The sequence below is a fragment of the Theropithecus gelada genome, chromosome 1 (assembly GCF_003255815.1).
Source record: "Theropithecus gelada isolate Dixy chromosome 1, Tgel_1.0, whole genome shotgun sequence".
NCBI lineage: Eukaryota > Metazoa > Chordata > Mammalia > Primates > Cercopithecidae > Theropithecus > Theropithecus gelada.
The window spans coordinates 25761292-25789291 of record NC_037668.1 but is presented as its reverse complement, the minus strand read 5'-3'; the positions used below and the strand labels follow the sequence as shown (position 1 = coordinate 25789291).

The window sequence follows — 28000 nt, the reverse complement described above, 5'->3', positions numbered from 1 at the left end:
TACATATTTTAGAGATTATCAAATTTTGAAGTCAGATGATGGTCAGGTGCAGTGGCTCACACCTGTAATCTCAGCACTTTGGGAGGCGAGGCGGGTGGATCATCTAAGGTCAGGAGTTTGGGACCAGCCTGCCCAACATGGTGAAACTCTGTCTCTAAAAAGAAATACAAAAATTAGCCAGGCGTGGTGGTGCATGCCTGTAGTCCCAGCTACTCAGGAGGCTGAGGCAGGAGGATCACTTGAGCTCAGGAGTCAGAGGTTGCAATGAGCCAAGATTGTGCCACTGCACTCCAGCCTCAATGACAGAGCGAGAGTCTCTCTCAAAAAAGAAAAGAGAAGAAGTTAGATGAATTTACCAAGGTCCTCACATGGCAGCTAAGCTGTGAATTTAGGTTTACCAGCAGCTGCTGTATTAGTAAATAATCTACCTTTTTCATATATAAATAAACATGCACTAGAAATTTTATTTTACTTTATTTATCCTTTTTTTTGAGATGGAGTCTCACTCTGTCACCCAGGCTGGAGTGCAGTGATGTGATCTCAGCTCACTGCAACTTCTGCCGCCCGGGTTCAAGTGATTCTCCTGTCTCAGCCTCCCGAGTAGCTGGGATTACAGGCACCTCTCACCGCGCCTGGCTAATTTTTGTAGTTTTTGGTAGAAACGGGGTTTTGCCATCTCGGCCAGGCTGGTCTTGAACGCCTTACCTTGTGATCCACCCACCTTGGCCTCCCAAAGGGATTACAGACGTGAGCCACCACACCCGGCCTAGAAATTTTAAATACTGGTTTTCAATTCAGAAATAGTTAGACTTGGGAGCACTTAGTGTGAACTGAGGGTTTTTTGGCTCTCACTGTCCTGAGCTACCACTTTTTTTTATCCATAGTGATATCTTTGTTACCGTGAACACCTTTTGTTAACACTGGCTCTTGATACATGACCTAAGGAAAACAGACACTGTGGATTCAATCTCCATATGTATTAGTTAATTTCCTCTGACCCTTAGTAGTAAGCTGTATTCATCCCTATCCAGTTGGCCTATTTTAACTATGTTTCTTTGGGCTCATCAGTTAGAAAGGAGAGAGAGGGACAAGATCACTAGAAAAATGAGTGACTTTTTGCTTTCCTAATGGTAAGTGAAAAGCGTCATCTTCCTTTTGAAATGAGAGCACATTTTATAGCTGTATTTCCAGATTCATTTTATCAGTAAGAATCATGGGGAATAGGGTACATTTTTAGAAAATACATGAGAGATGACTTTGCCTTGTTCAGGAATCCTGGACAAAACCTTGTTTCTCTGTTCTTCCCCTATTCCCATGTCTTCAAAACTCATTTCCTCTAGTTACCAACAGTCCTCAAATGTGTAGCCATAGATTTTTTTTTTCTTTTTTTTTTTAGACAGAGTTTCGCTCTTGTTACCCAAGCTGGAGTGCAATGACACAATCTCGGCTCACTGCAACCTCTACTTCCCGGGTTCAAGCAATTCTCTTGCCTCAGCCTCCCAAGTAGCCAGGATTACAGGCGTGCCACCACGCCTGGCTAATTTTTTGTATTTTTAGTAGAAACGGGGTTTCACCATGTTAGCCAGGCTGGTCTCGAACTCCTGACTTCAGGTGATCCACCCGCCTCGGCCTCCCAAAGTGCTGGGATTGCAGACGTGAGCCACTGTGCCCGGCTGATTTTTTTTTTTTTAGATAAGAAGCTGTTGATCAAAAAGGGTTGCACTTTTACACATTTTCAGTTGCTACCTCCTCCAAGTTGAGCATTCACTGAAATTTCGAGTTGGGAGTTCCTACTTAGAGCTCCAGGTTACTTGAAAAGTCTGTGTCTCTAACGAATTCCACCACTAGGACCAAGGTGTTTGGAGGGGAATGTAGGAATTTGCTGTATTGAGAACTGTAGTTCATATTGCCTTAACCCAAAGCTGATACTTTCCCAGGGTTAGAGTAGGACTTAAGAGTTTTAACATTTCAACACAAGGAGAAATACTGAAATCTTCTGTCTCTTATCAGCCTCAGTATCCTCTATTGGCCATTTACTTGGCAGAAGTTATGTGAAGATTTTTGGGTTTTTTGAGACAGAGTCTCACTTTTTTGCCCAGGCTGGAGTGTAGTGGCTTGATCTCGGCTCACTGCAACCTCTGCCTCTCGGGTTCAAGTGATTCTCATGCCTCAGCCTCCCAAGTAGCTAGGATTACAGGCATGTGCCACCATGCCTGGCTATTTTTCTATTTTTAGTAAAGATACAGTTTCACCATGTTGGCCAGGCTGGTCTCGAACTTCTGTTTTCAAGTGATCCACCCGCCTTGTTCTCTCAAAGTGCTGGGATTATAGTTGTGAACCACCGTGCCTGGCTACATGAAGATTTTGAGGCACACTGATCCTACTTGAGCAGGTAGCCCTTTCAGCACTCCAGCTCTTCTCTGACATTAGGTTACACTCAACTTCTCTGGCACCTCTCCTGCGCAGCCAACTGAATGTTTTGAGGTTTCTCCTTTCTTACTCTTTCTTTGAAAGAACCCGAACAGCTCATCTTCTGGTATAAATTTGAAAACATTTTTGCTGAATGGTTTATATCATAACATCACTAACTTTCACTCCTAGCCTAAAGAAATTACTTCAAGGGAATACAGAGAAATAGCTTACTCATCCTCAAGGCTTTTGCATCATAAATACTGAATTTTAGTTTAGGGTTATTAAAAAGTATTTAAGGGAAGCTCTGGGGAGACATGCTTTTTGGCCTGTGGTCAAAAAAAAAAAAGTAGGCAAGTAGAGGAGGTATAGGTATGAGTCCCTACTATACCTGCTAAGCTAAGCTAATTCCTGCTTAGCTTAGTTTTAAGAATTTATAGGAGTAAAGAAAAAGAGGATATATCAGATGAATTCTTTAGTGGTAAATTTGGCAGTGTGATTGGCTGACATGAAAATTTATTGCTAAAGGATTAAGAATAGGCCCTGATTGATGAAGCACAGTCAGTAAATCATCTCTTCGCTTCCCAGTTATTAAGCCAAAATCAGCAACACTGAGAGAACATTAGATTAAAGGCAGGTACAGAAGACTTAGGGTAACAAATTAGTGGGTGCCTGAAGGCATGTGGGAAGAGATGTGGTAAAGGTATGGAGAGGATGCTAAAACTATTCCTTATGTGACTTAAAATGTCAAGGGGCTTGGTGTGGTGGCTCATGACTATAAAACTAGAGTACTTTGGGAGGCCAAAGCCGGAGGATAGTTTGAGGTCAGGAGTTCAAGACCAACTTGGGCAATATAGCAAGACTGTGTCTCTACCAAAAAAAAAAAAATTAAAACATTTTAGTTTTTTAATTAATTAAATATCTCCAGGTGTGGTGGTATGCTCCTGTAGTCCCAACTGCTTGGGAGGCAGAGGTGGGAGGATCTCTTGAGCCCAGGAGTTTGAGGCTGCAGTGAGCTATGATTACACCACTGCGCTCCATCCTGGATGACAGAGTGAGACCCTGTCTCAAAAAAAAAATAACTAAAAATAAAGTAAAATATAAACTATCAAGGACCTATCATATGTTCAGAAAGTAGTAGGAAAGTTTGTATTAATCTTTCTATGCTTACTGTCTCTATCACAGGGCTTGACAAACTGTACTGCTTGTTTTTATAAATAAAGTTTTATTGGAGCACAGCCATGGCCTTCATTTACATGTTGTTTATGACCACTTTCATGCTACATGGCAGAATTCAATAGTTATAATAGAGATTAGATGGTTTGCCTCTTGACCGACTTAAAACATTTACTGTCTTGTCCTTTAAGAAAAAGTTTGCCAAACCTTGTTCTAGCATCATATGTAGAATATAGTAGGTTATTAATAAACACTTAGTTGGGGTGTAGTGGCTTATACCTGTAATCCCAGCGCTTTGGGAGGCTGAGGCAGGATAATCTTTTGAGGCCAGGAATTTGAGACCAAACTGGGCAGATGCTGTCTCCACCAAAAAATAAAAATATTAGCCCGGCATGGTGGTGTGTGCCTGTAGTCCCAGCTACTTGGTAGGTTGAGGCGGGAGGATCGTGTGAGCTGGGGATGTCAAGGCTTAAGTCATCAGTAACCTAACTGCCAAAGCCAACAAGATACTTTTCAAGTCTTTTTCTCTACTCTTGACATTATTACTCCTTCCCTGAAACACCTTCTCTCCTTGATGTCCAGCCACTCCTCAGTGTTGTTCATGGGTGTGTCTTCCTTTCTCCACCCATTAAATGCTGATGTTCTTCAGCATCTCAGTCTTCAGCTCTCATCTTGCTCTATACCAGGGAATTTTAACTTGAGGTACAAGTATTATGTGAACCTCTAGAAAGTGTGCTTATGTGCATTTTTCTGGGGAGAAGGGACTAGAGTTTTCATTGTATTCTGAAAGAGGCCAGAGATTCTAAAGGAGGAAGGGAAAATCCTCTCTATATTTTCCCCTGGAGATCTAATTCCATTACCAGTGCTTTAACTACCACCTATACACGGATATATGACTTACATCTGTGTCTGCAGACACACACTTATTCTGAGCTCTAGACTTATACCTACTTGACAAATGGATATAATTAACTGATGACTTCAGCCAGAAAGTCTCAGTGGTGAGTTGAGGACCAAAACCAGATTAGGATGGACTGAGAAGTGAATAGGAAATAAGGAAGTGGAAATATTGAATTGATCGTTCTTTTACAGTGTGACTGTAAGGGGAAGGAGGAAAAAAGCAATAGTAGGAAAGGACAGTCAGTAGAAGGATTTTTAGAAAGTGGCCAACTGGTGATGAGGAAGAGGTTGAGAAATTAGATAATCATCAAACAAGGTCCCTGGAAGGATGAAATGAAGAGCGTTTGTCAAAAGATTGACCCTGAGATTGGAGGAGACTGGGTGAGGACAGATACTAGTAGATCTGTCTTGTTCCTCACTGTAATTTTAGCACCTAGCATAATATTTGACACATAATATGTGTATCCTAAATATTTGAGTTTAAAGCTTGGATTAGAGAGAGGAAGGAAGGTGAAGGTGTAGTGTGCTTGATAAGAATGTGGAAAGGAGAGGGAGTCTTGAGCATATGGGTGGTAGTTTTTAATAAGTATTGTGGGGTATGAGAGGGAGAACAGGCCAAATAAAGTTTCAAGGAGGGATTACGGACCCACTGACTTACATTAAGCGTGGTTTCTGCCCGTGAGTAACCCTTTTCTGTAGGTAATGTACACATAAAAAGCTCCATACTAATGTTAGTTGTTTCGGTGAAAATTATCAGTATGTGATATAACACTTGAGGAGAGAGATAAACAACTTCAAACTGACAGAATTGAGGATTGCCACTTAAAATGGGAAGTACGTGGATGAAGGATTTAGGGTTTGATGCTAGGTGTGGTGGCCCATCCCTGTAATCTCAGCACTTTGGGAGGTCAAGCCAGGCAGATCACTTGAGGCCAGGAGTTCAAGACCAGCCAGGCCAACATGATGAAACTCTGTCTCTACTAAAATATAAAAATTAGCCGGGAGTGGTGGCGTGTACCCGTAGTCCCAGCTACTTAGGAGGCTGAGGCAAGAGAATCGCTTGAACCCACAAAGCAGAGGTTGCAGTGAGCCGGGATCATGCCACTGCACTACAGCCTAGGTGACAGAGCAGGACCCAGTCTCAAACAAACAAAACAAAGACTTGGGAAATGGATTGGAAAAGGGATGCCCTTTAAGAAGAGCACAAGCCAGAACTTGGTTTGGAAAACGTTGTTTATTTTCATCCAGCTGGCAGTTTCCTGCCACTATATAAAATTGCAGCTCGTTAAGGGATTTGTTTGTAAATTTTTACATTTTCATTGCTTTCCACCTATAGGATTTATGACCAGAGGAAAATTGATGAGAATGAGAACAATGGAGTACTCAAGAAGTTCTGTCCTCATCACCTGGTAAGATTCATGAAGGGCCAGTTGCTCCAGGCTTCCCTGACTCAACCCCAAGGCTGCACCTGAACTTGTTGGTATGGTGGGAAGAGCTTGGACTTTCAAGTCAGTCATCTGGATTTGATTCCTGGCTTTACCACTTACCAGCCTTGTGATCTTGGCAGTCACTTCACTTCTGATAGGCTCAGTTTTTTTAATTGACAAAATAGAAATAAAAATAACTGCCTTGCACCTTGATGGTGAGGCCTAATGAGACAGTATACATAAAATGGCTAGCACACAGATGGCAACCAAGAGAAAGCCCCAAGATGCTACCCCCTGAGGTGGTCATGTTTCATCAGTTGTACTCTTGTCTCTGTCTGTCTTTCTCAAATCTCTGGGAGAAGATATAGGGGAGTTTGAAGGAAAAGCGGTTTCCTGAAGATGGTATAACAAATGGGGGGGTGGGGCATCAGTCAGTATCTGCTCCTTATTGCAGGTGAACAGTGAGTCCAAAGCAAACATCACCTGTCTTGTGTACAGCCACGACGGCACAGGTACGTGAGCAGGGCCCAGCTCCTAGGCTGGCATGCCCCCTCTGTCTAGGGAGCTGCTGAGCCAGTGAGGCATGTGCCCTCCAGTGCTCACCACTGTGCTATAGCTCCAAGTAGAGCAGCTGGGGAGTAACTGCTGATGGTGAGCACATAGCGGGAGGATACAGCAGATGACCCTTGGAAATGCCAGGTACCATTTGCAGAACGCTGCAGATGATATTTGGCAGGGCCTGTCCTGAAGCCCAGGTTGCTTGCCTGAGCAGGTTCTTATGCCTTTGACTCATTCCTGAGTTAATGGGTATGATCTTTTTGAGCATTCTGCTGCCCCTGGGTTGGCAGTGTGTTCCTAGTCTACCCTGTACAGTCGGACTTGCCTGGTGTTCCAAATAAGATGGGTGCTACACCTGGGTATTTGGAGGGGGCACTACTGGCAAGAAGCCCCACCCCAACCCCCAACTCCTGGTCCCTGCTTTTTTCAGCCTTTGCCTTCACTGCTATGTTCTTGTTCTTGGCAGAGCTCCTGGCCAGTTACAATGATGAAGACATTTACCTCTTCAACTCCTCTCACAGTGATGGGGCCCAGTATGTTAAGAGATACAAGGGCCACAGAAATAATGCCACAGGTGAGACTGTCTTCCTAGGTTTCTGTGGCCCACGCCTGTTGGCTTTGGAGAACCACAGTGTCTTGCTCAGGTTATAGAAATAGAAACTACCTGCCTGTGTTGCCATGGGCACTGAGCGATTATCCTGAATTGGGCTGGAGTTTTCATGTTTTCTCCACTATGCTAGAGGGGAATGCACTCAAGAGCATCTCTTGCCACTCCAATAATGTTGCTTCTAATTGGTTTGGACATAAGGAGACTAGACTGTTTTTTAAGATTTCAGGTAACTTCAAAATAAGCACAAATGTCTTAGGGAGTCAGGGAAAGCCCTGTTTAGTCAGTGGTCCTGAATTGCTTAAAATAGGGAGTGACCTTACACCTCTAGGAGGAGGAGTAAACTATTCTTTTAGATGAGGCAGAAGAGGAGGAATGGTGGTGGTAACTAGCCCAAGATTGGCCTGTTTTGTTCCTTTGGGGCACATTGAAATCACCTGATGTGTTTTGTTTTGTTTTGTTTTGTGTTGATGAGACAGGATCTCACTCTGTTGTCCAGGCTGGAGTGCAGTGATGCAATTATGGCTCACTGCAGCCTCGACCTCCCAGGCTCAGATGATCTTCCCACTTCAGCCTCCTGAGTAGCTGGGACTACAGGTGCATGCCTCTACACCTGGCTAATTTTTGTATTTTTTGTGGAGTTGGGGTTTCACCGTGTTGCCCAGGCTGGTCTCTAACTCCTGGGCTCAAGTGATCCGCCTGCCTTGACTTCTCAAAGTGCTGGGCATGAGCCACCAATCCCAATCCTGATGTTCTTTTAAAAATACGTTTGGCCTTAACCCTCTATATTCTGATTTAGTAGGGATGGGATGGAACTTGAGCACTGAGATTTTTAAAAACTACCCACATGATTCTAATGTCCAGAAAAGTTGAGGAATCATTACTCTGTTGTTACGACTCCTAACAGATACCTGTCATGATTTTGTCTTGGAGATAGCAGTTCCTTTTAGTTTTTTTCCTGAGCTGGTAAGAAGGGAGGGAAAAATCTGTTCTTGGATCTCAGTACACAGGCAGATAAAGGAAGGGTGCCAGTCTCATGGCCAATATTGTACTGACCATAGTCATTGGAACTCTTGGCTTCTTTTACTGATTCTGGAGAGTGGAACCCTGTTAATGGTAGCAAGCACAGATGACTTGCTTCTTGAGGCAGTTGTGGCCTTCATCAGTCTCAGATCAACTGATGACCCCAAAAATATTGACAAAGTACCAATGAAGCCCACATACCAAAGATAATCCTAGGCCATAAGACAGTACTGCCTAAGAGTGGACACAGCTGGGACGAATCAGGATGGGACAGGTAAGGGATTAGAGAGGCCTGTGGTTGCTTGCTAGGGTATAAACTTAGAGACTGAGGCTGCTGCTAAAGGATTGCAGATTCCTCTGCCCTAAGGATCGAGCTCTTTGGGAGAATATAAATCATCTCTGGGACTGTTGTGATTCTTATAACTATCTGTTAAACATGCATAATCTCTTGATGTGTTTTGAGAAAATGAAAATAATTCTTTGGCCCTCAGCTGATTTAGAGTTTGTGAATAATTAAATTCCCTTTGAGATGAATATATATAGGCCTGATGCCAACCCTCATGTGGTTTGTTCCCTCATTTATCGTTTCAGTAAAAGGCGTCAATTTCTATGGCCCTAAGAGTGAGTTTGTGGTGAGCGGTAGTGACTGTGGGCACATCTTCCTCTGGGAGAAATCATCCTGCCAGATTATTCAGTTCATGGAGGGGGACAAGGGAGGCGTGGTGAGTATGGTATGCTGAGCTGGCTGGCTCCCTAATCTCTCCAGTCATTAAGGTAGGTTTTAGCAGGGACACTGAATTCTGTGACTACATAATACCATGTTTTAGAGGTCCAACCAGCCATAAAAGGCTAGTTAGCCTGGGGGTGCTGAGTTTTTGATGGAGTATTTTCTTCCTGTTCCTATCTTCTGTCCCTGTAAAGCACAGTTTATTGAGACAAGAAAGAGATCTTAGGGAAGAACCTCTGTCCTGTCCTGAGTGATGTAACTTATCTCTAGGCATGCACCTTTTCCAAATGAAAAAGTGTTAGTGTTCAGGGCACACCCTCCTACACAAGGCTAAAGATTTCTCTGTGTCTCTTCCCTTTAAACTAAACTAAGTAGTGATCTTGGCTGGATCTTAGATCAGCAGATAAAAACTATAAAGAGCATTTTTTGGACAGTTGGGAAAATTAGAATATGGTTTATACATTAGATAACATGGTATTCAATATTAAATTTATGTGATTTGATTACTTACGTAGGAGAATATTCTTGTACTTAAGATATACATGTTGAAGTATTTAGGGGTGAAGTGTCATGCTTACATTCAAATAGGTAACAAACACATATAAATGTGTATATGTAAGGAGAAAGCAAATGTAATTTTTTTCTAGTAGCTGAGCAGTCTGCTTGCTGTATAACCCATGATCATATCATAGTCTGCCTGTCCTTTGAGTTCTGCAGACCTCTGTGGAGTTAGGTCAAAAAGGAAGAGTGAGAATCGAGTTAGGGAATGAAGAGCCATCAGCTCTTAAGATGTATCTGGTTAACCTTATCTTTTTTTTTTTTTTTTTTTTTTTTCATTTTTGAGACCTAGAATTAGGAAAGAGTTCAATTGCTTTCTGTTACAAGGTTTTTGGACCACAGGAGATGGAAAGACAGTTTGAAAGACTAAATTATACTGATTGCCTAGAATAGTCTGGTTACCCAAGACCTCTAAGGAATGACTGAGACAGCTTAGTCTCTCTTCCTTTTTATTCCTTCTTAGCTGTGGGGAACTTTAAAGAGCCTAGCCATCTCTTGATGAAGTTTTTTTCAGAGAGTGGTTTTAGAATGTAGAATGGTTCCTTGCAATCAGGATCCCATTCCTTATGTTTTTCTTGCCCTGGTATGAGGGTATTTCAAATTTTCTTCTGGTTTCCTCTAAATTTTGGGGACCTGGGACCTGCATAGATCTAGGGTTTTTACGGTTTGAATACAAATGGAGAGGAATCTAGAAGTTCAAGATGTGTCTCACTCTTCCCTGCTTCATTTCCTACTCTTCCATAGGTCCCCCTGTGTCATCTGCAGTGAACAAACCCAAAACACTTGAGTCTTAATGGGAATTATGCAATAGGCATTTAGAGAAAGGAAGTCAGAAGGGGCCAGTGAATTTTTTCTTGACATAAGCTATTGCCTTGCATTCTGTTCCAGAGAGATGCAGGGCTGAATGCCCTCTGCCAGGCCAGCATTTGTCCATTCTCCAAAAGCATTCTGCAGGCCAGTTTGCTTTTAGCTCAGCCAATGCCAGGGTTTGATGATTAACCCATTTGCCCAGGTGAGGAAGGCATTTACTTGGGATGGGTGGGCCCTAGGCCTAAGTTTTAGTGGTCCTAAGAGTAAATAAGTAGAATAAGAGATATAGAGGCTCCCCCTGAAGCAAATTTCCTTACATATTCTTGTCTCTGTGTAAGCTGAATGATCGATGTGGTCTTTTACTTGGCTCCCTCTGTTCTGTTTTTGGTCCTAATTTTCCAGCAGTGGGGGTCACCAGGCACTAGTTTCAATGTAGTAGACTCAGCAGTTCTATATCATGCAAATTGTAAATGTAGAGTAGAATGTAATTGTAACGTAGAATGTTAGAACCAAAGATCTTAGAAGTTATTTTCTAACTTGCCCAGATCTCCTGACTCTGATTTGAGGATCATTTCTTTGTTCCCATTCAGCTTCACAGGGACAAGAATGGGGGGTGGTATCAGAGGACAGCCCCTTAGTCTCCCAAGAGCACTTTGATGCTTGATCCCATTCTCTACATTCCCCCAGCCCAGTCATCTAAGGCCAGAGCTCTTTTCTCTGCTCAGGCATTATTGACAGGATAAGTCCTGGCATTCAGACAGGTCTGGTGAAGTGACCAGGTACTCTGGCCCAGAAGTTCTCTGTCGGCTCCCCCCGCAGGCTCCAATTCAGGTACTGTATGTTATTCTCTTGTTCCTCTTGCCACTGGCTTTTTCCTTAGTCTTAAGTTCCAAGGAATTGTTCCCCTGCGCTTTTTTATTTTGCTGACTTATTCAAGCAGAGCTAGCTCAAAGAGTACAGGTCTGTAACAAGGGCTTATTAGGAGATAGATGAAAAAGTTCAGGTTTGTATGTGTAAGTTGTCCATTACTAGAGATAGATATTATTCCAGGCATTGAACTGCACTGCCTAAAACAGCCCAAAGATAAACTTCACAATAGGCTGATGTGTGGAATGGGAGGAGATAAAGAATGAGGTTTCTGTTTTATTCATAAGCTCAGTCTTAGCTTCAGTCTTTTCTGAGCATTTGTTTATTTGTAAGATGGAGTCAAAGTAAGTGGGAAGTCTGTAGGTCAGCTCTGTTTTCCATGCCTGCCCTTGACTTACCCTCAGCTGCCTGTGCAGGTGAGGCAGGGGAGGTGGTTGGTCCAGAGAGAACTAAAAGAAGTTATTTTCTTGGACTATATGGCCAGCTGCAAGGCAGGGTGCCTTTCCTATGTGTTCCTCCTTTCACTAAAAGACTCAAAATGCTTTAGCAGCTAGATCTGGAACTAACTCTTCTGGATGGGGTAGGAACTTCCCTGCCCTTCCCTTAGGGAAGCTCATATTTCCAAGTCAGACAGCAGGGGGCATGGGTGCCTTTCGGACAGAAGGAAACTGCCTAAGCTAGAAGGCCTTCCTGCTGTAGTTTATTTCTTTTGCCTTGTTCAGTGAATTTACCCAGAGGGTGACTGAGATTGAGGCTATGGGAGCCCCAAGAAGCTGCTTTATTTTAATGTGCTGCTTTATAGCTGAGCCTGTTGTGCTCAGGGCAGGTAGTAGGATGCTCCCCCTGGGATGTGCAAGGTTCTCTCAAGCAGACATGAGCCTCCATCACTCCCACCACTCCCTGCAACTCAGCCTCCTCTTCTCAGCCTGTGCCTTCCTCCAGTTCTAGTAAACAGTGCCAAATGAATGTAGTTGTTCTCCGACTCTTCTCTGGGGGTTCATTGGCAGCTGCTGCTTGCTTCATTTTTTAAAATTTATTTGCCATTTGGTGAAAGCCACTGAGATGGTTTTTTCCAGCCTTGGGCAAGTTGGAGCTTTGGAATCTGGAGTGAATGAGGTCATCTGGATTTCATTGTCTTATGAAGCCAGCAGTAAGCTTGGGCAGTCCACTCACCCATCCCTAGGGCCGTATCTGGGGATGAAGCCACCCCTGACCTAAACATAGGAAATGATTGATGTGCCTGGTCTTATACCCAGTCTGTGTCTGGTTTCTCTACCCCCAGTGCCCTTTGGCTTAGGCTCAGGATGGGTGGGCCTCCCTTCCCCAGCAGCTGCATCAGCCCTGATCAAGGGCAATTATTTGGCTCAAGGTGAGTAGTGGTTTTTAAACCCTACTACCACACACTACTGAGTCTGTTTTCCTTTCTTCCTGACCAGGTAAACTGTCTTGAGCCCCACCCTCACCTGCCTGTGCTGGCAACCAGTGGCCTAGACCATGATGTGAAGATCTGGGCACCCACAGCTGAAGCTTCCACTGAGCTGACAGGGTTAAAAGATGTAAGTGGCTGACTGCAGAAGTTATTTTCTTTCTGCTTATCCACATACTGTTGATTCTTAATTGTCATAGGGAGGAATAACTTGCTGCCCAGTTCTTTAAAGGCACTGCTCTAACACCCTCCCCAACATTCCTGTAATTTCCTCTGTGGGAATAGTCCTGCTCCAGGGGGCAGCTGTGAAGTAGCACTAATTTGTAATAGGATGGGGATAAGGAGCATCTTTAAGAATTATCCTATATTAAAGCCTGCTACCTTTGCAGCAGCTGAACCTAGGGCATCGTTTCCTAATCTAATGTAGCTCCACTTCAACTTAACGGTTAGCTTTTATTGGGGTAGAAGATCAGCCTTCTTGATCAGGTCCCGGGTTCCTCTTCATTGCTGCCCCCTCTTCCCAACCTTTTTGGGTTCCAGGTGATTAAGAAGAACAAGCGGGAGCGGGATGAAGATAGTTTGCACCACCCTGACCTGTTTGATAGTCACATGCTGTGGTTCCTTATGCATCACTTGAGACAGAGACGCCATCACCGGGTAAGCTGGGGTTGGAAATGAGTTCCCAAGGGAGTGACCCTCTTAAGAGGGCTAAAAAGTTCCAGAGTAGTGACTTTAAGGAGGAATCAGGTGATCTTGGTTGGATTTCCTATCCATTGTCCTCTATCCCCATCAGATCCCTGATACAGCCTTGGAAGAGACATCAGCAGAAAAGGGTGGTATCTACTCTTGTCCATTGCCATCCATGTGTAATCCTATCTTCATAAAGGCAAAGGCTGGAGGGTGGAGGAGGGAATTGAGAAGAAATAACAAGTCTCGATGTGACCCTTCTATTTTTCCTCTTATGCCAAAAGAGGCCTAGTTCAGGGGTTGGCAGACTGGCAGTTGGCCTGCTGCTGGTTTTTGTAAATAAAGTTTCATTGGCTTGCAGCCACACCCATTCTGTGTATTGTCTGTGGCTGCCTTCATGCTACAATGAGTTGAATAGTTGCAATAAAGACCATATAGACCACAAGTCTAAAATATTTACTATCTGGCCCTTTAAGAAAAATTCTGCTGATCTCCGGCCTAAAGCATCTATATTCTAGCTAAGACCTAACAGGCTTGTCCTTGTTCCATCCAGGGAAGTTACTAACAAGCCTTTCCCATCCACAGCGCTGGCGAGAACCTGGGGTTGGGGCCACAGACGCGGACTCTGATGAGTCTCCCAGCTCCTCAGACACATCGGACGAGGAGGAGGGCCCTGACCGGGTGCAGTGCATGCCATCTTGAGGCCTCATACCTAGGTGGGGCAGGCTGGGGCTGCCAATCTGATCCTGCCTGGGCAACCCTTTCCTGTCCCAGGTCCTACATTCAGCAGAAACGCACTTTGGACTTTTTGCTTTAGATAAAAGAAAGACATCCCAGGAGAAGGACAAACCAGAGGAGTGAACCAACAGAGTACCTAGGAATGGGAGTTGACCCCTGGAATGGGGCTCCATGGAGAGGTGCATAGGACTCAGTAGAAATGGCCTCTCCCCAAAGCCTCTTTTTGAGAGGAGAGGGAAGCCTATTTTGTTAACTGGTTTGGGATAGGGAATGGGGTTTCTTTTTCTTTAAGCTCCCTTGTTTGTTGGGCAGGGGGGGTGGGTAGAACAACTGGCTATTCAGTACCAAGGGGCCAGAGTGGAGGGCAAGAGTGCCACTCTCTCTTTGGTTTAGGTTTTTGACCTTTTCTTCCTTTGTTTTTTAAAAGTATATGACAGTTGGTTTTTTCCCCCCCTCAGCAACCCCATCCCAGAATCCTATTTTCCTGGGAAGTCCTTAAAGCCCCTAACCATCCCACACTCTTCACTTTCCTATCCACCTTATTCATTCTTTGTACTTATCACAGTGTTTTGCACTTGATTACATATCCTTCACTCTCTTCTCTTCATCCCATCACCCCCTAATACGTCAGGTGAGGGAGGTTGGGGAGAGGTGGGAGAGGGGCAGACGTGAAGGAAGAATAGGAAGGATGTTACCTCTTCTGTTATTTTTTTAAAAAACATTGTTTGGTGGCAGCAATCTCCCTGTCCCTATCACTGTTAGAGGCCTAATTTTATATCTATAAATATATTAAAAAGCAAGTCAAACTTGGATGTATCAAGGTAAAATTATTGTCAAAGTTTAAATACCTATATATTCTCTATGAATGCAATAAAGGGACTTAAGAGTGAACAAGAGTAATGGTGTGGAGGTGACACCTGGGGTCAGTTTACCTCTATGTATGGTCACTAGAGATTGGGACTTACCCTTTAGGTTTTTGGAGGTTCAAGAATGGAAGGATCCTCATTTCTACCCTTCCTCGTTCCCTGCTTTGGTGTGGGGGTTGGGAAAACCAGGAAATTCCTCTCAGCTCTTTGCCTCAGATCTCCTACCTCTCCTTAAGTCTTGTAGGGGGTTCCAAGGATGGCTATTCTAACCAGAGGCTGGCCTGTCTTTAAAACTTAAAATACTTTAGGGTGGTGCCACCACTGCAGACTATTGTGGTACTTTGTGTGACAGAAGACACGTACACACACACCATACACATACACACACTCTCTCTCTGTCTCTCTTACCTTTAGCTGCTTGATCTTTAAGGCATCCAACTTGATGCCAGTTCCCTTCTTCATAGAAGAGTGAAGGGAAAGACTTCCTGGGTTTGACTTAAACCTTGTCCACCTCTTGATATTTTAGGATTGAGGAACAAGTCATTAATCTAAGGACTGATTACAGTGGCTGGAGTTTGGGCACTTGTCTTATCACTGGTCACTGAGTCTGAAAGTCCCAGCTGAATTCTTGCCTTTAAGTGCTTTTGCTGCTATTTTTTTGCCCCCAGTTTCCACAAGATCCAATCAAGAATTCTGTATCCTGGGACAGTCAGATTCTACTAAATCAGGCCAGGAAGGAGGGGAAAAGAGTGAGAGAATGGTATTCCCAGACACTTCTTCCTCCTGCCCCTTTTCCCAGCAGCTCTCAGACCAGATGTTGGCTGCTGTACTTATTCCCTGAGGTAGGGAATGTGTGATTGAGTGGTCTGTGTTCCTATTGCTGGTGGGGTGATAGGGTGGGCTAAAAACCATGCACTCTGGAATTTGTTGTATTTTCTCCCAGTAAAGCTTTTCTTCCCCCTGACTGCTGCTCTGTGTGGTATGTGGTCCATTTGTTCACAATGGATGGTTTTTGCTCCTACTAATGTAGCTACCCCTCTGATTCTGCACATGATACAGTGTTAGAAAGTCCATTTTGGGAGACCCGTATTTCCAGTGCTTGGGCTCCAATTGGAGACTGTTGGAAGTAGGATACGCTCCATTTAGCTCAGTGATACTTAGGAGATTGGGTGGGGTGAGGGTATACACTCGGGGTATTTTCCCAGTCCTTGTTCTGGGGCATAAATATTGTTCCCCCTCCCTTCCCAGTGATTCAAAGGCTCCAAAATCCTCGTCACTCACAGAAATTTTAAAATCAGTTAGTTACAATACAATCAATCACCTTTATTCCAGGTTAGAACAAGGCCGTGCACACTGCAGACAGAAGAGCACAAGATAGGGGCAATCTCACAGCAATATAAGGAGTGGGTGGGCAGGTTAGTCTTTTTAGATTATTTTGCCTTACAGAGAAACTACTAGACTCTGCTGAAAATAACCCTGTCTCTCTTCTCCCATTTCTTCCATAAGAAAGGCTCCTTATTCTCTCTCTTTCTAATGTAACATATCCCAAATGGAAGGACAGTTTATGCTCATTCCTCCCACCCAATTCTACAAGTATCTCTCTCTTCTTAAGGGAGAAGCCAGACAGGGAAAGGGAGACTTGGGAAGGTCCTTTAAGGCAAAACTGTGGAGTCCTAGAGGTGTGTGTGTTAAGGCAGGTGTCTGCAGCAGTGGCCAGAGGGGCAGGACACGCTAGGCTGGGCTAGGAGTTAAGAATACTGTCTAACCAGTCTGGCTTCTTCCTTCTTCCAGCAGCCAGCCCTCCCCTCCCATTAAAGTTTTACTCTCACATTCTGAAAGCTCCTAACTTCAACTTTGTCTAAATAGTCTCTGAGACTGCATGTGAATTAAATGTTTTTTGAAAAAGCTTTCTTTTTTGTTTGGACTATGTAGCAATTTGATTCTGCCACTCCCTTCACTGTGGCATTCCCCTCCCGCCCCCGCTCTGGCCTAGACAATAAGTTAATGCTAGACACCACAAAAAAGGGCAGACATGGCAGTGCAGTTTTAATATACATATATGTAGAATATATATGTACACACAGTTAGCACGGTCAGGGTGGGGAGGGGCATCTTGGGGTAGGCAGGAGGCTGGGGTCACTCACTGTACTGTAGTGATGTGGCTAGGAGGTGTTCACAAGCCCAAGGGGCCAGGATATCTAGTAAAGAAGGGTTTCCTAAGTCCCTTCCTGGATTGAATTGGGGTGGGGATCAGTGCAAAGGAAAACACTGTAGTTAACTTCTCTTCTTTCTGGCTTGGGATGTTCTTCACCAAGGAGAGAGGGAAGGTTGCCTGTAATAACCAAGTTGGGACCCTATAGATGGTGGGGTCAGGATGCAGGTTAAAACCTAAGGATCTCATTCCTCAACCTCCCTAGGTTTAGAGTACAACAGTCTGAGTAGGAACAACTGAGCGGAAAAGGGGCTCCCCTCTCTCTGCCCTCATCCCCATCTCAGGCTCAGTGGTACATGTTCCCAGCACAGTCTCTCCAGAGTACAGGTGGGTGGGGGCATCTAATGCTGGCTACTCCATGGGGTTTGATCTTAGGGGCCAGGAAAGGATCCCTGGCTCATACCTATGCTAGGCCCATGAGAGGCAAAAAAGGGACCTGCTGGTACTCAGGAAACAGCTAGTCCAGCACAGGAGTACAAACAGGGAACTCTGGCTTTTCTTTGCCCCTTCCAGGTGGGGGTTGAGTGGCCTCTTTGCCTTCCCTCCCCACTGCTTTTCCCTGGATCCACCTACCTCTCCCATACCTTACCCCCATGTCAGCTCCTCAATGTAGGAAAATGCAGGTCCTTTCTGCTTCCACACTTTAAAGATATGGGGGGAGAGTGGAGGAAAGGGAAGTAGGAGGAATGTGCTGATTTCTATTTGCATAGAAATAGCCCCCACCTCCTCCTAAAGTGGGGAAACTCAGCCCCCTCCCCTAGCCCCTGACCCCCATCCCCTTAAGAAGAGGAACTAGATGAGCTAGACATATAGACAGACAGCCAGAGCGTGCGCACACGCACACACACGCGCACAGTAAGGGGGTTAGGACCAGGTTAGTAAGTGGGTAGATGGTGGGTTGCCCTTGCCCCCTCCCCTGGAGGATGGGGGAAGGGAGTGGTCTGATGAAGGTCCAACCTTCCTCCTCTTCCTCCCCCTTGCTCAGGCCTTCTTCGGTGGGGGAGCCAATTTGATGATCTCTTCCTCAGAGGGCTGCCGGATAATGTCTGGGGACAAAAAGGGATGTGTCCAGGGACAGCAGTATGGGAGATGCCAGGCAGGCCCATTGGGCATCTGCCTCCACTCTCCCAAAACTCAAGTACTCCAAGGATAGTCAACGGGATGAGGCAGAGGTGCAGCTAGTTAAAGGAGTGGCCTCTTACCTTTGTACTTCTTGGCACTGGGGATACGGGTTAGCTTGGTGTCCAGCTCATCCTCCTCAGAGATCTTCAGCACACGGGTTCTATAGTCAACCACCATAGTGAGGAGGTCAGGACGGCGGGAGATCTCAAAGATGTGCTCAATGTAGGAGAGGTTGTCTGGAGGAAGGCAGGAGATAGGGTCAGAGCTAGGCTGTAGAGGTCAGCTTCCCCTACTCCACCAGACTAGGGACCTGGAACCAAAGCTGAGTTGCTGACATTGGTTATGGGAGGGTACAACACTGGAAGAAGAGGGGCTACTAATCCAGTAAAAGAAAGCTAAGGCACCCAAACAACAATACAGGGGACTGTTTGCAGGGGGGACAGATAATTGGTCAGTGAAGTTTCTAGACTGTGGTTAGAATGAGGGGTTTAGCTTGGATACTAGCTCCCATATGTTGTGGGGAGGGGACAAAAGAAAAACTTGACTTCCAGATACCCCATCCCCACCCCCATCCTTTTCCACTTTCCATCCAAGTAAGTATAAGAATTTGCTGACAGCACTTGTAGGACCAACAGAGTGGAATCTCTAGGCAACCCAGGAGAGAATCTGGGCCTGGTGAGAAAGGTTATTCTAAATGAGAGAAGGTATGGACACCACCAGAAGGATGATGTCCATGGCTTGGCCAATTTCAGGAGATTATAGATGCCCTTAGACCTTCTTCCCTGGCTCCTCCCCTCTGACTGTTGCCATAGTCTAACTGTAACATGTCCTCCTTTATACTTTCTCCCTGCCAGCCACACAGCAGTCAGAATAGTGTATCTGAAGGGCTCTGAGTTCACTCACCTCACCTATCCAATACCCAGGCTCTCTACAACACAGTCTTACCCTTACCTTCCCAGCCATTTCTAAACACCCTGCATCCTAGTCAAGCCAAGCAGGACTGCTTGCATTTCCAAACACACTAGATACTCTGTGACAGTGTTCCTCTGCCTGACATGCCCTCCTTTGGATCTTGCCTTAGAAATCCCACTCACCTTTCAGGGCCATCTTAAACACCAATTCTTCCCTAAAGCCTCCAGCTGTGTGGGATTAGTCTAATCCATAGACCCCACTCCCCAAGCAGTAGTCTCTCAAAGTGGATAAGAAAGTGTTAGAACTTGTAGTTTTAAATTTTACCAGTTTTTAAAAAGTGCTTAACAAAGATTAGTATTACTATTTACCAGATGAGATTACACTTCGAGTTCTCCCCTCATTCAAGTATTCTTCTATTTTTATTGTCTAGAATTCTTCCCAATTTTTGTCACTTAAAATTTTACTATTGTTAGATTGTTTTTACGTTCTGTTGTGTATGTGATAATAGCACAGGAGTATCTGAATAACATTTTTTACTGATGAGGGGCACAATGAAAAATGTCTAAGGCCCCCATACTCTTAGAGCACCTCTCTTCTGCCTTGCTATAGAGGGGTACACATTGTGGATGTAAGAGCTTTGAGCTCATCTCTGTTTGCTGAATGAACTGAGCCTGAAAGACTGATGACAGGACCCCTGTGCTCCCCTCCCCCACCTTTGTCCAGCTTGTTGTGGCTCTCCAGGAAGCTAAACCAGGCACTGCCAGTAGTGATCTCCTCACTCTTTTCGCTGGGGATGTCTTCCTTGCAGGCCGACTTGAGCTGTTCTAGATCTTCAAGGGTGATGTTATTGGTCAGGTCTTGCAGGAGGGTCCCGTACTCAGCCATGACTGGGGTTGGGAGGCAACAAAGGAATAGGAGTTGAGCTTAAGGTACGGAGTCTGGTTTACTCCCCGGCACTACCCTCCTACTCCCCACTCTGCCGTACCAGGCATGTGCCTGGAACATGGAGGCTGGAGGTGGCTAGGGCTGAGGGAGAAAAGGAAGACCTAGGGGAGGCGGTCAGGGTAGACAGGATGCTAGGAGCCAGGCAGCAGCCTAGAGTGACAAGTCATACCTCCTTCCCCCCACCATCTTTTTCTTCTGTTTTCCCCCTCTAACAGTAACCCTGGCAACAGTTCCCTTGACTGAGGAGGCGGTTACCATAGCAACCTGCTCCCGACTTTCTCACCGGCTCTCTCCAAGTCCCCCCCCCAGAATCGCCCCACCCACTTCCAACCCCTCCCCATGTCAGGGGAAAAAAAACTCCAAAACAACCAGGGCGAGGCTTGCTGTGGCAATGAGAAGCTGAGAAGGAGCTGGAGGGTTTGGTAGGAGGTTGTGTGTTCTAGCTTCCCCATTCTGCCTTAGAGGCAAAGGGGTCCCTCACTTCAACTCCCCGCCACTCCACTAATGACTCATTTTGGATGGATGCCTAGTTGCTTGGTCCAGTGGTTCCTTGGCCTCTCCATGCTAGCCTTGTATTCAGTCATTAGGGCTCGAGGTGGGGGAAGCAAGGACCACCCCCACCTTTGTGGAGCCCATTTTCTCCCCTGATGGTTACCAGGCCCCCACTCAGCTCTCTCCTACCCTTTGTGCTGTGCCTGCAGCCCCCATGCCCAAGAATACCAAGCGACTGGCTCTGGCCCCCTGCCCAGTTCCCAGGCTGGCTGGGTGGTGGAGGGAGGGGACTTTAGATGCGGCTTTGGGAGAATGGCAAAAGGGGACTGCCCCCTCTTCTTGCATCAACATCCTACTGGCACTACCTTCAGCATGGTCTGATGAGATCAGCAAGGCCAGATCTCACCTAGGCCTTCACCCCATCCCTCTTTCGTGATCCTTAGGTGAGAAGTAGAAAACATTCAAGGACTTCCTTCCACTAAGATAGGAACTGTGGCTAAGACAGAAGAAAGAAGGTCAGATATTTGAATGAACTTTCTGGATTTCATAAAATGTGACACTAGTGGGTGAGCTCAAAAATGGAACTTATTTCCACAATGAGTATCTGTTTTCTTTTAGTCAGAAAAGTAAAGCATGTTTTAAAAAGTAAATTGTATCATAAACACACTGTATGCGACTAGACCAAGGGGTGGGCAAGCAGCAAGATGACCTCGTCCCTGACTGAGGCTGCCCGCAAATCACCCCAGCATTAGGCTGGGAATGTGGCAGATCAAAGGGGCCTGGTTGACACACTCCCATTTTCCTTCTTTCTTGCTCTACTGCAGGGGAACTGAGATTGGCATGGTGATCACAAAATAAGAGATGCGGACCCAGAAGTCCCCATTCCCAGCCCCCTACTTGGACCAGAATAAACAAGCCTCCCTTGGCGGCAGGCACCGTGACACAAACAGACAATGAGCCAGACAGCAGGGCTACCATGACCCCCGCAAGAAACAGGCAGTCATAGGCATGCTCAGTTGCACACCCAGGTGCAACCAGACAGAAGGGCCCAGCAGTGGCCCTGCCAGGCCGGGCCAGGAACAATGCTCTCTGACTGTCAGCACCAGGAACTGTCTCTGTCTTGAAATCTAGGTCACAGCAGCAGGCTCTGGAGCCCAACCCCCCTCACTCCACTGATAATCCAAGGACAGAAGGAGGGGGATACGGGTGAGGGGGATGATGGGGAGGGGACTAGAGATGGAGATAAGAATGGGTTGGGGGGGCGTGAGTAGAGCTGGAAGGGAAAGCGCAGCAGGAGACAAGACCCTGCCCCAGTGGAGGAAACTCTGGGGTCAAGCCCTTAGCTGGAAATGGGGCAGGATTGGGGGTTATACTTCCCTGCTTTCATATGGAAGGAGAGTTTGTAAATATTACAGATCCTGCAGGAGGAAAGAGTGCACGCATGCGTGTGTGTGTGTGTGTGTGTGTGTCGGGAGGAGTTAAAGATTTAGGGCTTTGAATCTAAAACAGATCTACAGAGGAGGTAGGCGGGAAGAAATTAATGTGTGTAACACACTCACCCACAAAGACTTGGGGGCAGTGGGTAGGAGCTTTCTAAGAGAGTGAAAGATACAAAGAGGCCCGTAAGAGAGACGGGGTTAGGAATGTTAAAGTGGCAGAGGAGAAATGTGTGTGTGCTTGGATCTTATGGATGCTTATCCCTGGGTTGTGGGCACAGCTCTGGAGGAGGCAGTGGCTGGGTGTCTGTGGGTGTGTTTGGATGTTCCGGTAATGGAGGTGTATGTGCCAGCACTGGATATATGGCTGTGGGTGCACTGGCTGTGAGTATCTGTGGTGTGTGTTTTTATGTGTCTAAACCAGCCAAAAGCATGTGTAAGAAGGCATATAACCACAGGCTCACATCCAGAGGGGTGAGGGAAGCCTGCAGAATGGAGGAAGAGAGCTGGAGTTGGGAGACAGAAAGAGACTAAGGCTGCAAATGAGGCATGGGGGGGCGAGGGAGAGGAGAGCATACAGTCAACTATAGAAGGCTATAACCTCAGCTCATCTGTTACTATGGCAACCTCAGTTCTGGGTCCCCCCACCCCCCAGTCGTTAGGACAATGACACCACTAGATGGGAGGGGTGTGGGGAATGGTGAATAAGAAGGGACAGAAAGGATAGGAGTAAGGCCCCCTGAGGGTACAAGGAAAGGCCACCCTGTTGCCTCCCTTCTTGGAGAGATACATTTGCCTAGGCCTTAGTATGGCAGAAGCAAAGAGAGTGTTGTTGAGGGGAACTGCTGTCAATTCTCACTGATAACTGTTGTACCTGGGCTGGTCTGGCCTGACCATGGTGGGGCTTGGCAGAGCTTGTTTCCTTCATCCTCCATGTCACTTTCCTCACCAGGGATTCAGATTTCCTTAGAGCCTGTGGAGAAATCTGCTCTCTGGGCTCTGAAAAATCCTCCTGATCTCTGGAGCAGTGCAGAGAGCTGCTCAGGGATCACCAGGCAGTCTGGGCGGAGGCCATTCTTGGGACAGGATACCAGCGCAGGAATCAGGAACCGGAGCCCTGGCTGCCAGGAAGTCAGTCCTCTTCCCTCCCAGCTTTCTGTGCTCTGCTCACCGCTTCCTCACACCTTCCTTCCTTCCTGCCTCCCTCTCCTTCCAAGTTGGCCCCAGGCACAGCCCTGACAAAGGTCAAACCAACTGTAAGGACCATTATATACTGACCTTTTAGGGTGGGACAGGTGGGAGCTCCATGGGCACTGGGGTAAGAAGAGTCAGGCCCTGGGAGTGCTTTGAGAAGCCTGGCAATTGGGATAACCACCTGTGGAGGAGGTGGCAGCACCAAAAGAATTTCTGTGCATTTTGACATTAAGTCGTGGTAGATTATCCCTTCTCTCTAATGTTTGGTTCCAAATCCTCTGTAAATTCGAGAAGGAAGCCTGAAGATTAGGAGTTGCTGCCCCTCCCTCTTCTACATCTGTTGCAGCTGCCTAAGGCTAAGGGGAGGGGCCATCCCACACAGCTGCAAGGACCTAGAGGTCCCTGTATTGGGCAAGAGGGGACTCCCAGGCACTCAAGTCTGTCAGTCTTCTGCCTGAAGTTGGAAGTAATCATGGAGAGACAGAGGGGTTGGAAGGGAGAGAGTAGGGGTCCAGCTTTCCTCTTTTAAATTATATCTGGGCCCCAAATTCAAGCAGTCCCGTAGTTTATTTCCTTTAATATCATTCTCGATTTCTTCTTTAAGCTTTTTATCTAGCTTTGCGGGGGAGGAGGGGGTTGTCTTTATTCCTGTAACAAGGAAATTGAGGGTTCTGAGGCTCCAGGGTCAGCCTGGAAGTGACGAAAGGCAGGACATCTGGGCCCCAAAATGTTCAGTCCAAGAAGCAAAATGGATTACCTTCGGGCATGGGGACAGGGATTAGCCTTCAGCCTTTAGTCTAGAGAAGAGCTAGACGCAAGATGGGGCATCAGGAGATAGCTGGCACTGGATCAGGCAGGGCAGAGGAAGGCCGGCTGATGGTGAGGAGGGGAATGAGGCCTAGGACTCTCCCCAGACCATCTCTGTCTCCACTCTTCTGGTGTGGCACTCCCTGATTCTATTTCCATCTCTCTCCATCTCTCTCACTCTTCGTCATCCATTTCCTTTCTACTTCATCTTTCAGTATCTCTTTTCTTCCTTTCTATAGGCTTTCACCCCTTCTAGCATTTCCTACTCACCTATCCAACTTAGTCATAGCAATGAATACTTAGGACTCCTGGATCTGTGCTTCAGTGTCCCCATCTGAATACTCAGAGCTGCAATTAGGAAGGGGTGAGCATCCCTGCTACAAAACAGAGTAAGTTTGGTGGGAGTGGCTTGGAGATTCAGTGGTTGGCTGCCTACCAGCTGGTGAAGATATCCATCATGACATTGTTGGTGAGGATCTGTGTGAGCGAGTGAGGCGCTCTGATTCTGTGACCCTCTTCATGCATGATAATACATCCACACATGATGGGCACGGAATTGAGGAAGTAGGCAACCAGGGAAGCCTGCAGCCTAGGGCATCACTGGCAATTTCCCCAACGGAGTATTTAACCACAAAGGGAAGAGCAATTAAAGCTAATCGCTCTGACAGCCTGGGGCCCAGACACACATACCACTTTCCCTAACTCCCAGTGGTCTTCCCCCACCTTCATCCTCCCTGATTTGTTTAGTGCACTCTCAAGCACTTCTCACACTTCTCTGACCATCTCTGTCTCTCACTTCCTCCCTCTCCTTGGTTCCCTGACTATCTCTGGACCTCTCTGGAGATGTCTATCTGCTTCTCACACACATTCCTCTCATTCTCTCTCTGACGGGCTCCATTCTTGGCTGACTCATACCCATTCTTTTTCCTCTCCGTTTCTTCCACCCCCTCCTCCTCCATCCCTTGGCCACTCTTACCCAGAAACTAGCCATTCCCAGCACCCTAAGCCCTAACTGGACCCAGGAAGAGAGGCCACCAGAAGCCCCTACTCTCATTAGCCCGCAAAATCCTGTCTCCTTGTTTTAGAGGAATGAGACCAAGATTTTCTCCCATCTTTCCCCACTGTTAAAGAGGAACAATCTGAAGCCAGGGGCTAGGAAAAGCTGCCAGAAAATCAGGATGGATTTGGGGACAGTGGCCCTTTCTGTCCACTCAGCTGTCCTGTCGGACTGATGACCTGGAGCCCGCAGTTCAGAAGACTCCTCATGGGATGCCCCACCCCACAGAGTGGGGGTGTGGTGGGCGGCCGGATGCGTAGTGCAGGGACGTTTGTGATTTGGAGTGTGCTAGACTATGTGTGTAAGTCACATGGGTGTGTGTCACTGTGTGTGCTGGCGTGCCTTATAGGTGTGCGTGTTTCCCTGTCAGTTTTGACACGGATTATATGAAATTAATAAGGGTTTTTACGTTAGATACATCACTCCTCTACACCCCCAGCTCCTCCTTCCCTCTGGACAAGCTTTCCACCAAGCCCACCTCTTCCTCAGGTGCAGTGGGCTGGGGGTGAGGGCACATGGAACCGAGACAGGGCTGGGCCGGGAGACCGCCAGCGGAGGCGAGTCCGAAGCCTGAGCGGGGAGGGAGGGGCGGGCGCTGGCCTGGCCAAGCCGGCTGGGCGGGAAGCAGGCTGCATCCTAATCCCCAGGCCCCGGTCCGACTCTCAAACTGCCGTTCAGCGTGGAATGGGCTGGCCAGAGCCACGCCGCCTCCAGCACACGCTCGGCGCTCAGGACGCACCGACCGAAGGACGGACCCCGTGGGGCCTGACACAAAGTGGACTCGACCGGGGTCCCCACGCTCCCCGTCTGGCCCCGGTGTCCCAGATCGTTGCCCCTCCAAGCCTAGACCCCCAAATCTGCCCCTTCCCCGCGACATGTCTCCTCTCCGCCCCTCTCACCGCCTCTGGAGCTGAGCGCTCAGGGCGCGGGCACTCCTGAGTCCCCGGTTCCTGAGCAGCGTCCGGAACCTCCTCCTCGGCTCCCGCCGCCGCCGCCGCTTCTGCCGCCGCCGCCGCCTCTTCCGCCCGCGGAGCCAGAGCCCGAGCCCAGCGTCGCTCACTCCACCCGGCTGGCCGGTGATGTCAGAGCCGGGGAGGGGCGGGGGGCGGGGAATGGCGGGAGGAGGGGGAGGGAGGGGGAGGCAGGAGGGGGCGGGGGACAGAGGGGCTGGGGTTCTGGAAGACTCCTAGGATGGGGGACAGAATTGGGCGAAGGGCTGGAGCAGAGATGGTCTCTTCCCCCTGAACTGCGAAACAATTCTCATATTTAATTATTACCCAGTAGGGCACCCTCCTCCCCTTTTGACCTTTGGATGACCACGGGGCCTAGGACCCCTGGGAGGCACAGAGTAGGTTCGGTTTAGGGGTTTGGAAAGTCTTTGGGGGCTGGATTCTCTTAGCTGCTGGCTTTGATATTTGTAAAAACTTATTTCCTTGCCTTAAGGGTCAGGGGCGCAGTGGTAAATGACTGATCAGACTTATCCACATTGGGAGTGAGGGGTCCGGGCCACATGGGGTCTTGAGGAGCCCTGGATCTTCTCTTTCCAGGATGATGCCTGCAGGCCCTCTTGCATTCCTCTCACCTTTCCCAAACATGCCCCACTCCTGCCTTCCCCCTACCATGATGTAATTTTATTTTCTGGGGAGAAAAAGAGCAGCAGTGAGCTCAGCATGCAAATATAGACAACTTGCAAAGCCACACTTAGCTCTGTCTCCTAGCTCTGCCCCTCTGCCCAGGCCCAATGTGGCAGCTCTCACTTCCCCTCTACCCCAGGGACTTTCCTCCCCCAGATTCTCAGCCAGACTGAAAAGAGGAAAGGAAGAATTGGAGAAGCATCTGTTTTCACCCCCATCTCTATAGCTTAAGGGGTCTGGTCTCAGTTCTGGGCAGGGTTTGGCCCTGGAAAGAAGTCTGACCCTGGGTAGGTCCTTTCTGCCAAGAACTCCAGCAGGCCCAGGTTGGGGGATTCCCCTCAATGTTTGTGCCACTTCCAGGATCACCCCATCTCGCCTCAGTTCCTACCTGGCAGAAACTCCTCCAGAAACCTCAAATGAGCCCCTCCTTTCTCAGGTCTACACCACTCCTAGAAGAGGCTCAAGTTCCTGCTGCTCTGGATTTCATAGCCTGTCTCTGCTGTTTCCTCTCCCCAGCATTCCCTGTCACACCCTAATCATTTGCCTTTGTATATATCATGTTTGCTCTGTGTTGTAGGGACAAAACCTATTTCGTTGACCCATCTTTGAGACTCATGTAGTTTCTAAGTGAAAGGCTCAGGTCTGGAGGCAACAAGACCCGGGGGCCTTGGGCTGCATGCTAGTTCCACCCCTTCCTTGGGCAAGTTATGTCTGAAAGCCTTAGTGCCCTCACCGGTCAGATGAGGGTGCCGATGCCTATTTCTGAGGGTTCTTCTGAGATTCAGAAATAGTAAGTCTCTAGGGACTGGCACAGATGGGTGCTTAAAAAATAGGATCTATTATTTAGACCGGGGCCTTCCACTGACCTATGCTAGACAGTAAGCTCCACAATATTATTGTAATACTAGCTTAGTGCCCATACTACTATTAAACATTTATTAAATAGCGACAAGTTGGAATGAATACATAGTTTCTGCTTTCTACACCCTTGCCACCTTCTCCAGGAACACTTCCTGGACTTGTTTGTGGAGAGTGAAAATATATTTAATCTCAGGTCTCATCTTTCCATACTTAGAAATCCTCTAAGTCTCCCAGCAACAACTTTACACCTGATCCATGAGAAATAAAATGTTGGCTTGGCATGGTGGCTCACGCCTGTAATCCCAGCACTTTGGGAGGCTGAGGCGGGTGGATCACCTGAGGTCAGGAGTTAAGACTAGCCTAACCAACATGGTGAAACCCCATCTCTACTAAAAATACAAAAAAGTTAGCCAAGTGTGGTGGCTAACTTTTTTGTATTTTACTACAGGGTGCCTGTAGTCCCGGTTACCCGGGAGGCTGAGACAGGAGAATCGCTTGAACCTGGGAGGCGGAGGTTGCAGTGAGCCGAGATCTCACTAGTGCACTCCA

The 28000-nt window shown here is 47.1% G+C and overlaps 2 protein-coding genes across 10 annotated transcripts in view; one reads left to right on the top strand and one right to left on the bottom strand.

The window, feature by feature from the left end:
- Positions 1-15748, top strand: part of DCAF8 (DDB1 and CUL4 associated factor 8) — a 46768-nt gene extending 31020 nt beyond the window's left edge. For 2 of the 5 annotated variants that reach the window (XM_025379959.1, XM_025379969.1), the window contains exons 8-14: positions 5822-5894; positions 6367-6424; positions 6937-7044; positions 8692-8822; positions 12499-12618; positions 13029-13145; positions 13761-15740. In XM_025379959.1, the coding sequence (XP_025235744.1) occupies positions 5822-5894; positions 6367-6424; positions 6937-7044; positions 8692-8822; positions 12499-12618; positions 13029-13145; positions 13761-13877 (724 nt within the window). In that variant the 3' untranslated portion in view covers positions 13878-15740. Of the gene's footprint in view, positions 1-5821; positions 5895-6366; positions 6425-6936; positions 7045-8691; positions 8823-12498; positions 12619-13028; positions 13146-13760 lie in introns of all 5 variants that reach the window. The other 3 variants (XM_025379997.1, XM_025379979.1, XM_025379988.1) reach the window with 3 other exon arrangements.
- A 336-nt stretch (positions 15749-16084) lies between these two features.
- Positions 16085-26056, bottom strand: PEA15 (proliferation and apoptosis adaptor protein 15). 5 transcript variants are annotated; one of them, XM_025380054.1, is made up of 7 exons: positions 25856-26020; positions 24170-24273; positions 22773-22974; positions 19739-19912; positions 18194-18349; positions 17949-18037; positions 16085-17188 (listed from the first exon to the last, which is right to left on the bottom strand). In XM_025380054.1, exons 3-6 carry the CDS (start codon positions 22831-22833, stop codon positions 17973-17975), a joined length of 456 nt encoding a protein of 151 aa, XP_025235839.1. In that variant the 5' UTR covers positions 22834-22974; positions 24170-24273; positions 25856-26020; the 3' UTR covers positions 16085-17188; positions 17949-17972. The 5 variants fall into 5 exon arrangements, with proteins under 5 accessions (XP_025235839.1, XP_025235855.1, XP_025235847.1 ...); XM_025380070.1 differs by lacking the exon at positions 22773-22974 and having other exon boundaries at positions 16085-18037; positions 25856-26056; XM_025380062.1 differs by lacking the exons at positions 22773-22974; positions 24170-24273 and having other exon boundaries at positions 16085-18037; positions 25856-26056.
- Between the last annotated feature and the right edge of the window lie 1944 nt (positions 26057-28000).

Excerpts from the sequence above, each read along its gene's own strand:
- PEA15 (XM_025380054.1), bottom strand. The coding sequence starts at position 22,833 with ATGGAGGATGAAGGAAACAAGCTCTGCCAAGCCCCACCATGGTCAGGC. Across the intron at positions 19,913-22,772 it reads GTCAGGCCAGACCAGCCCAG|TCATGGCTGAGTACGGGACC; the intron begins GTACAACAGTTA and ends TCCCAACCCCAG. Across the intron at positions 18,038-18,193 it reads CAGTGCCAAGAAGTACAAAG|ACATTATCCGGCAGCCCTCT; the intron begins GTAAGAGGCCAC and ends TTTTGTCCCCAG.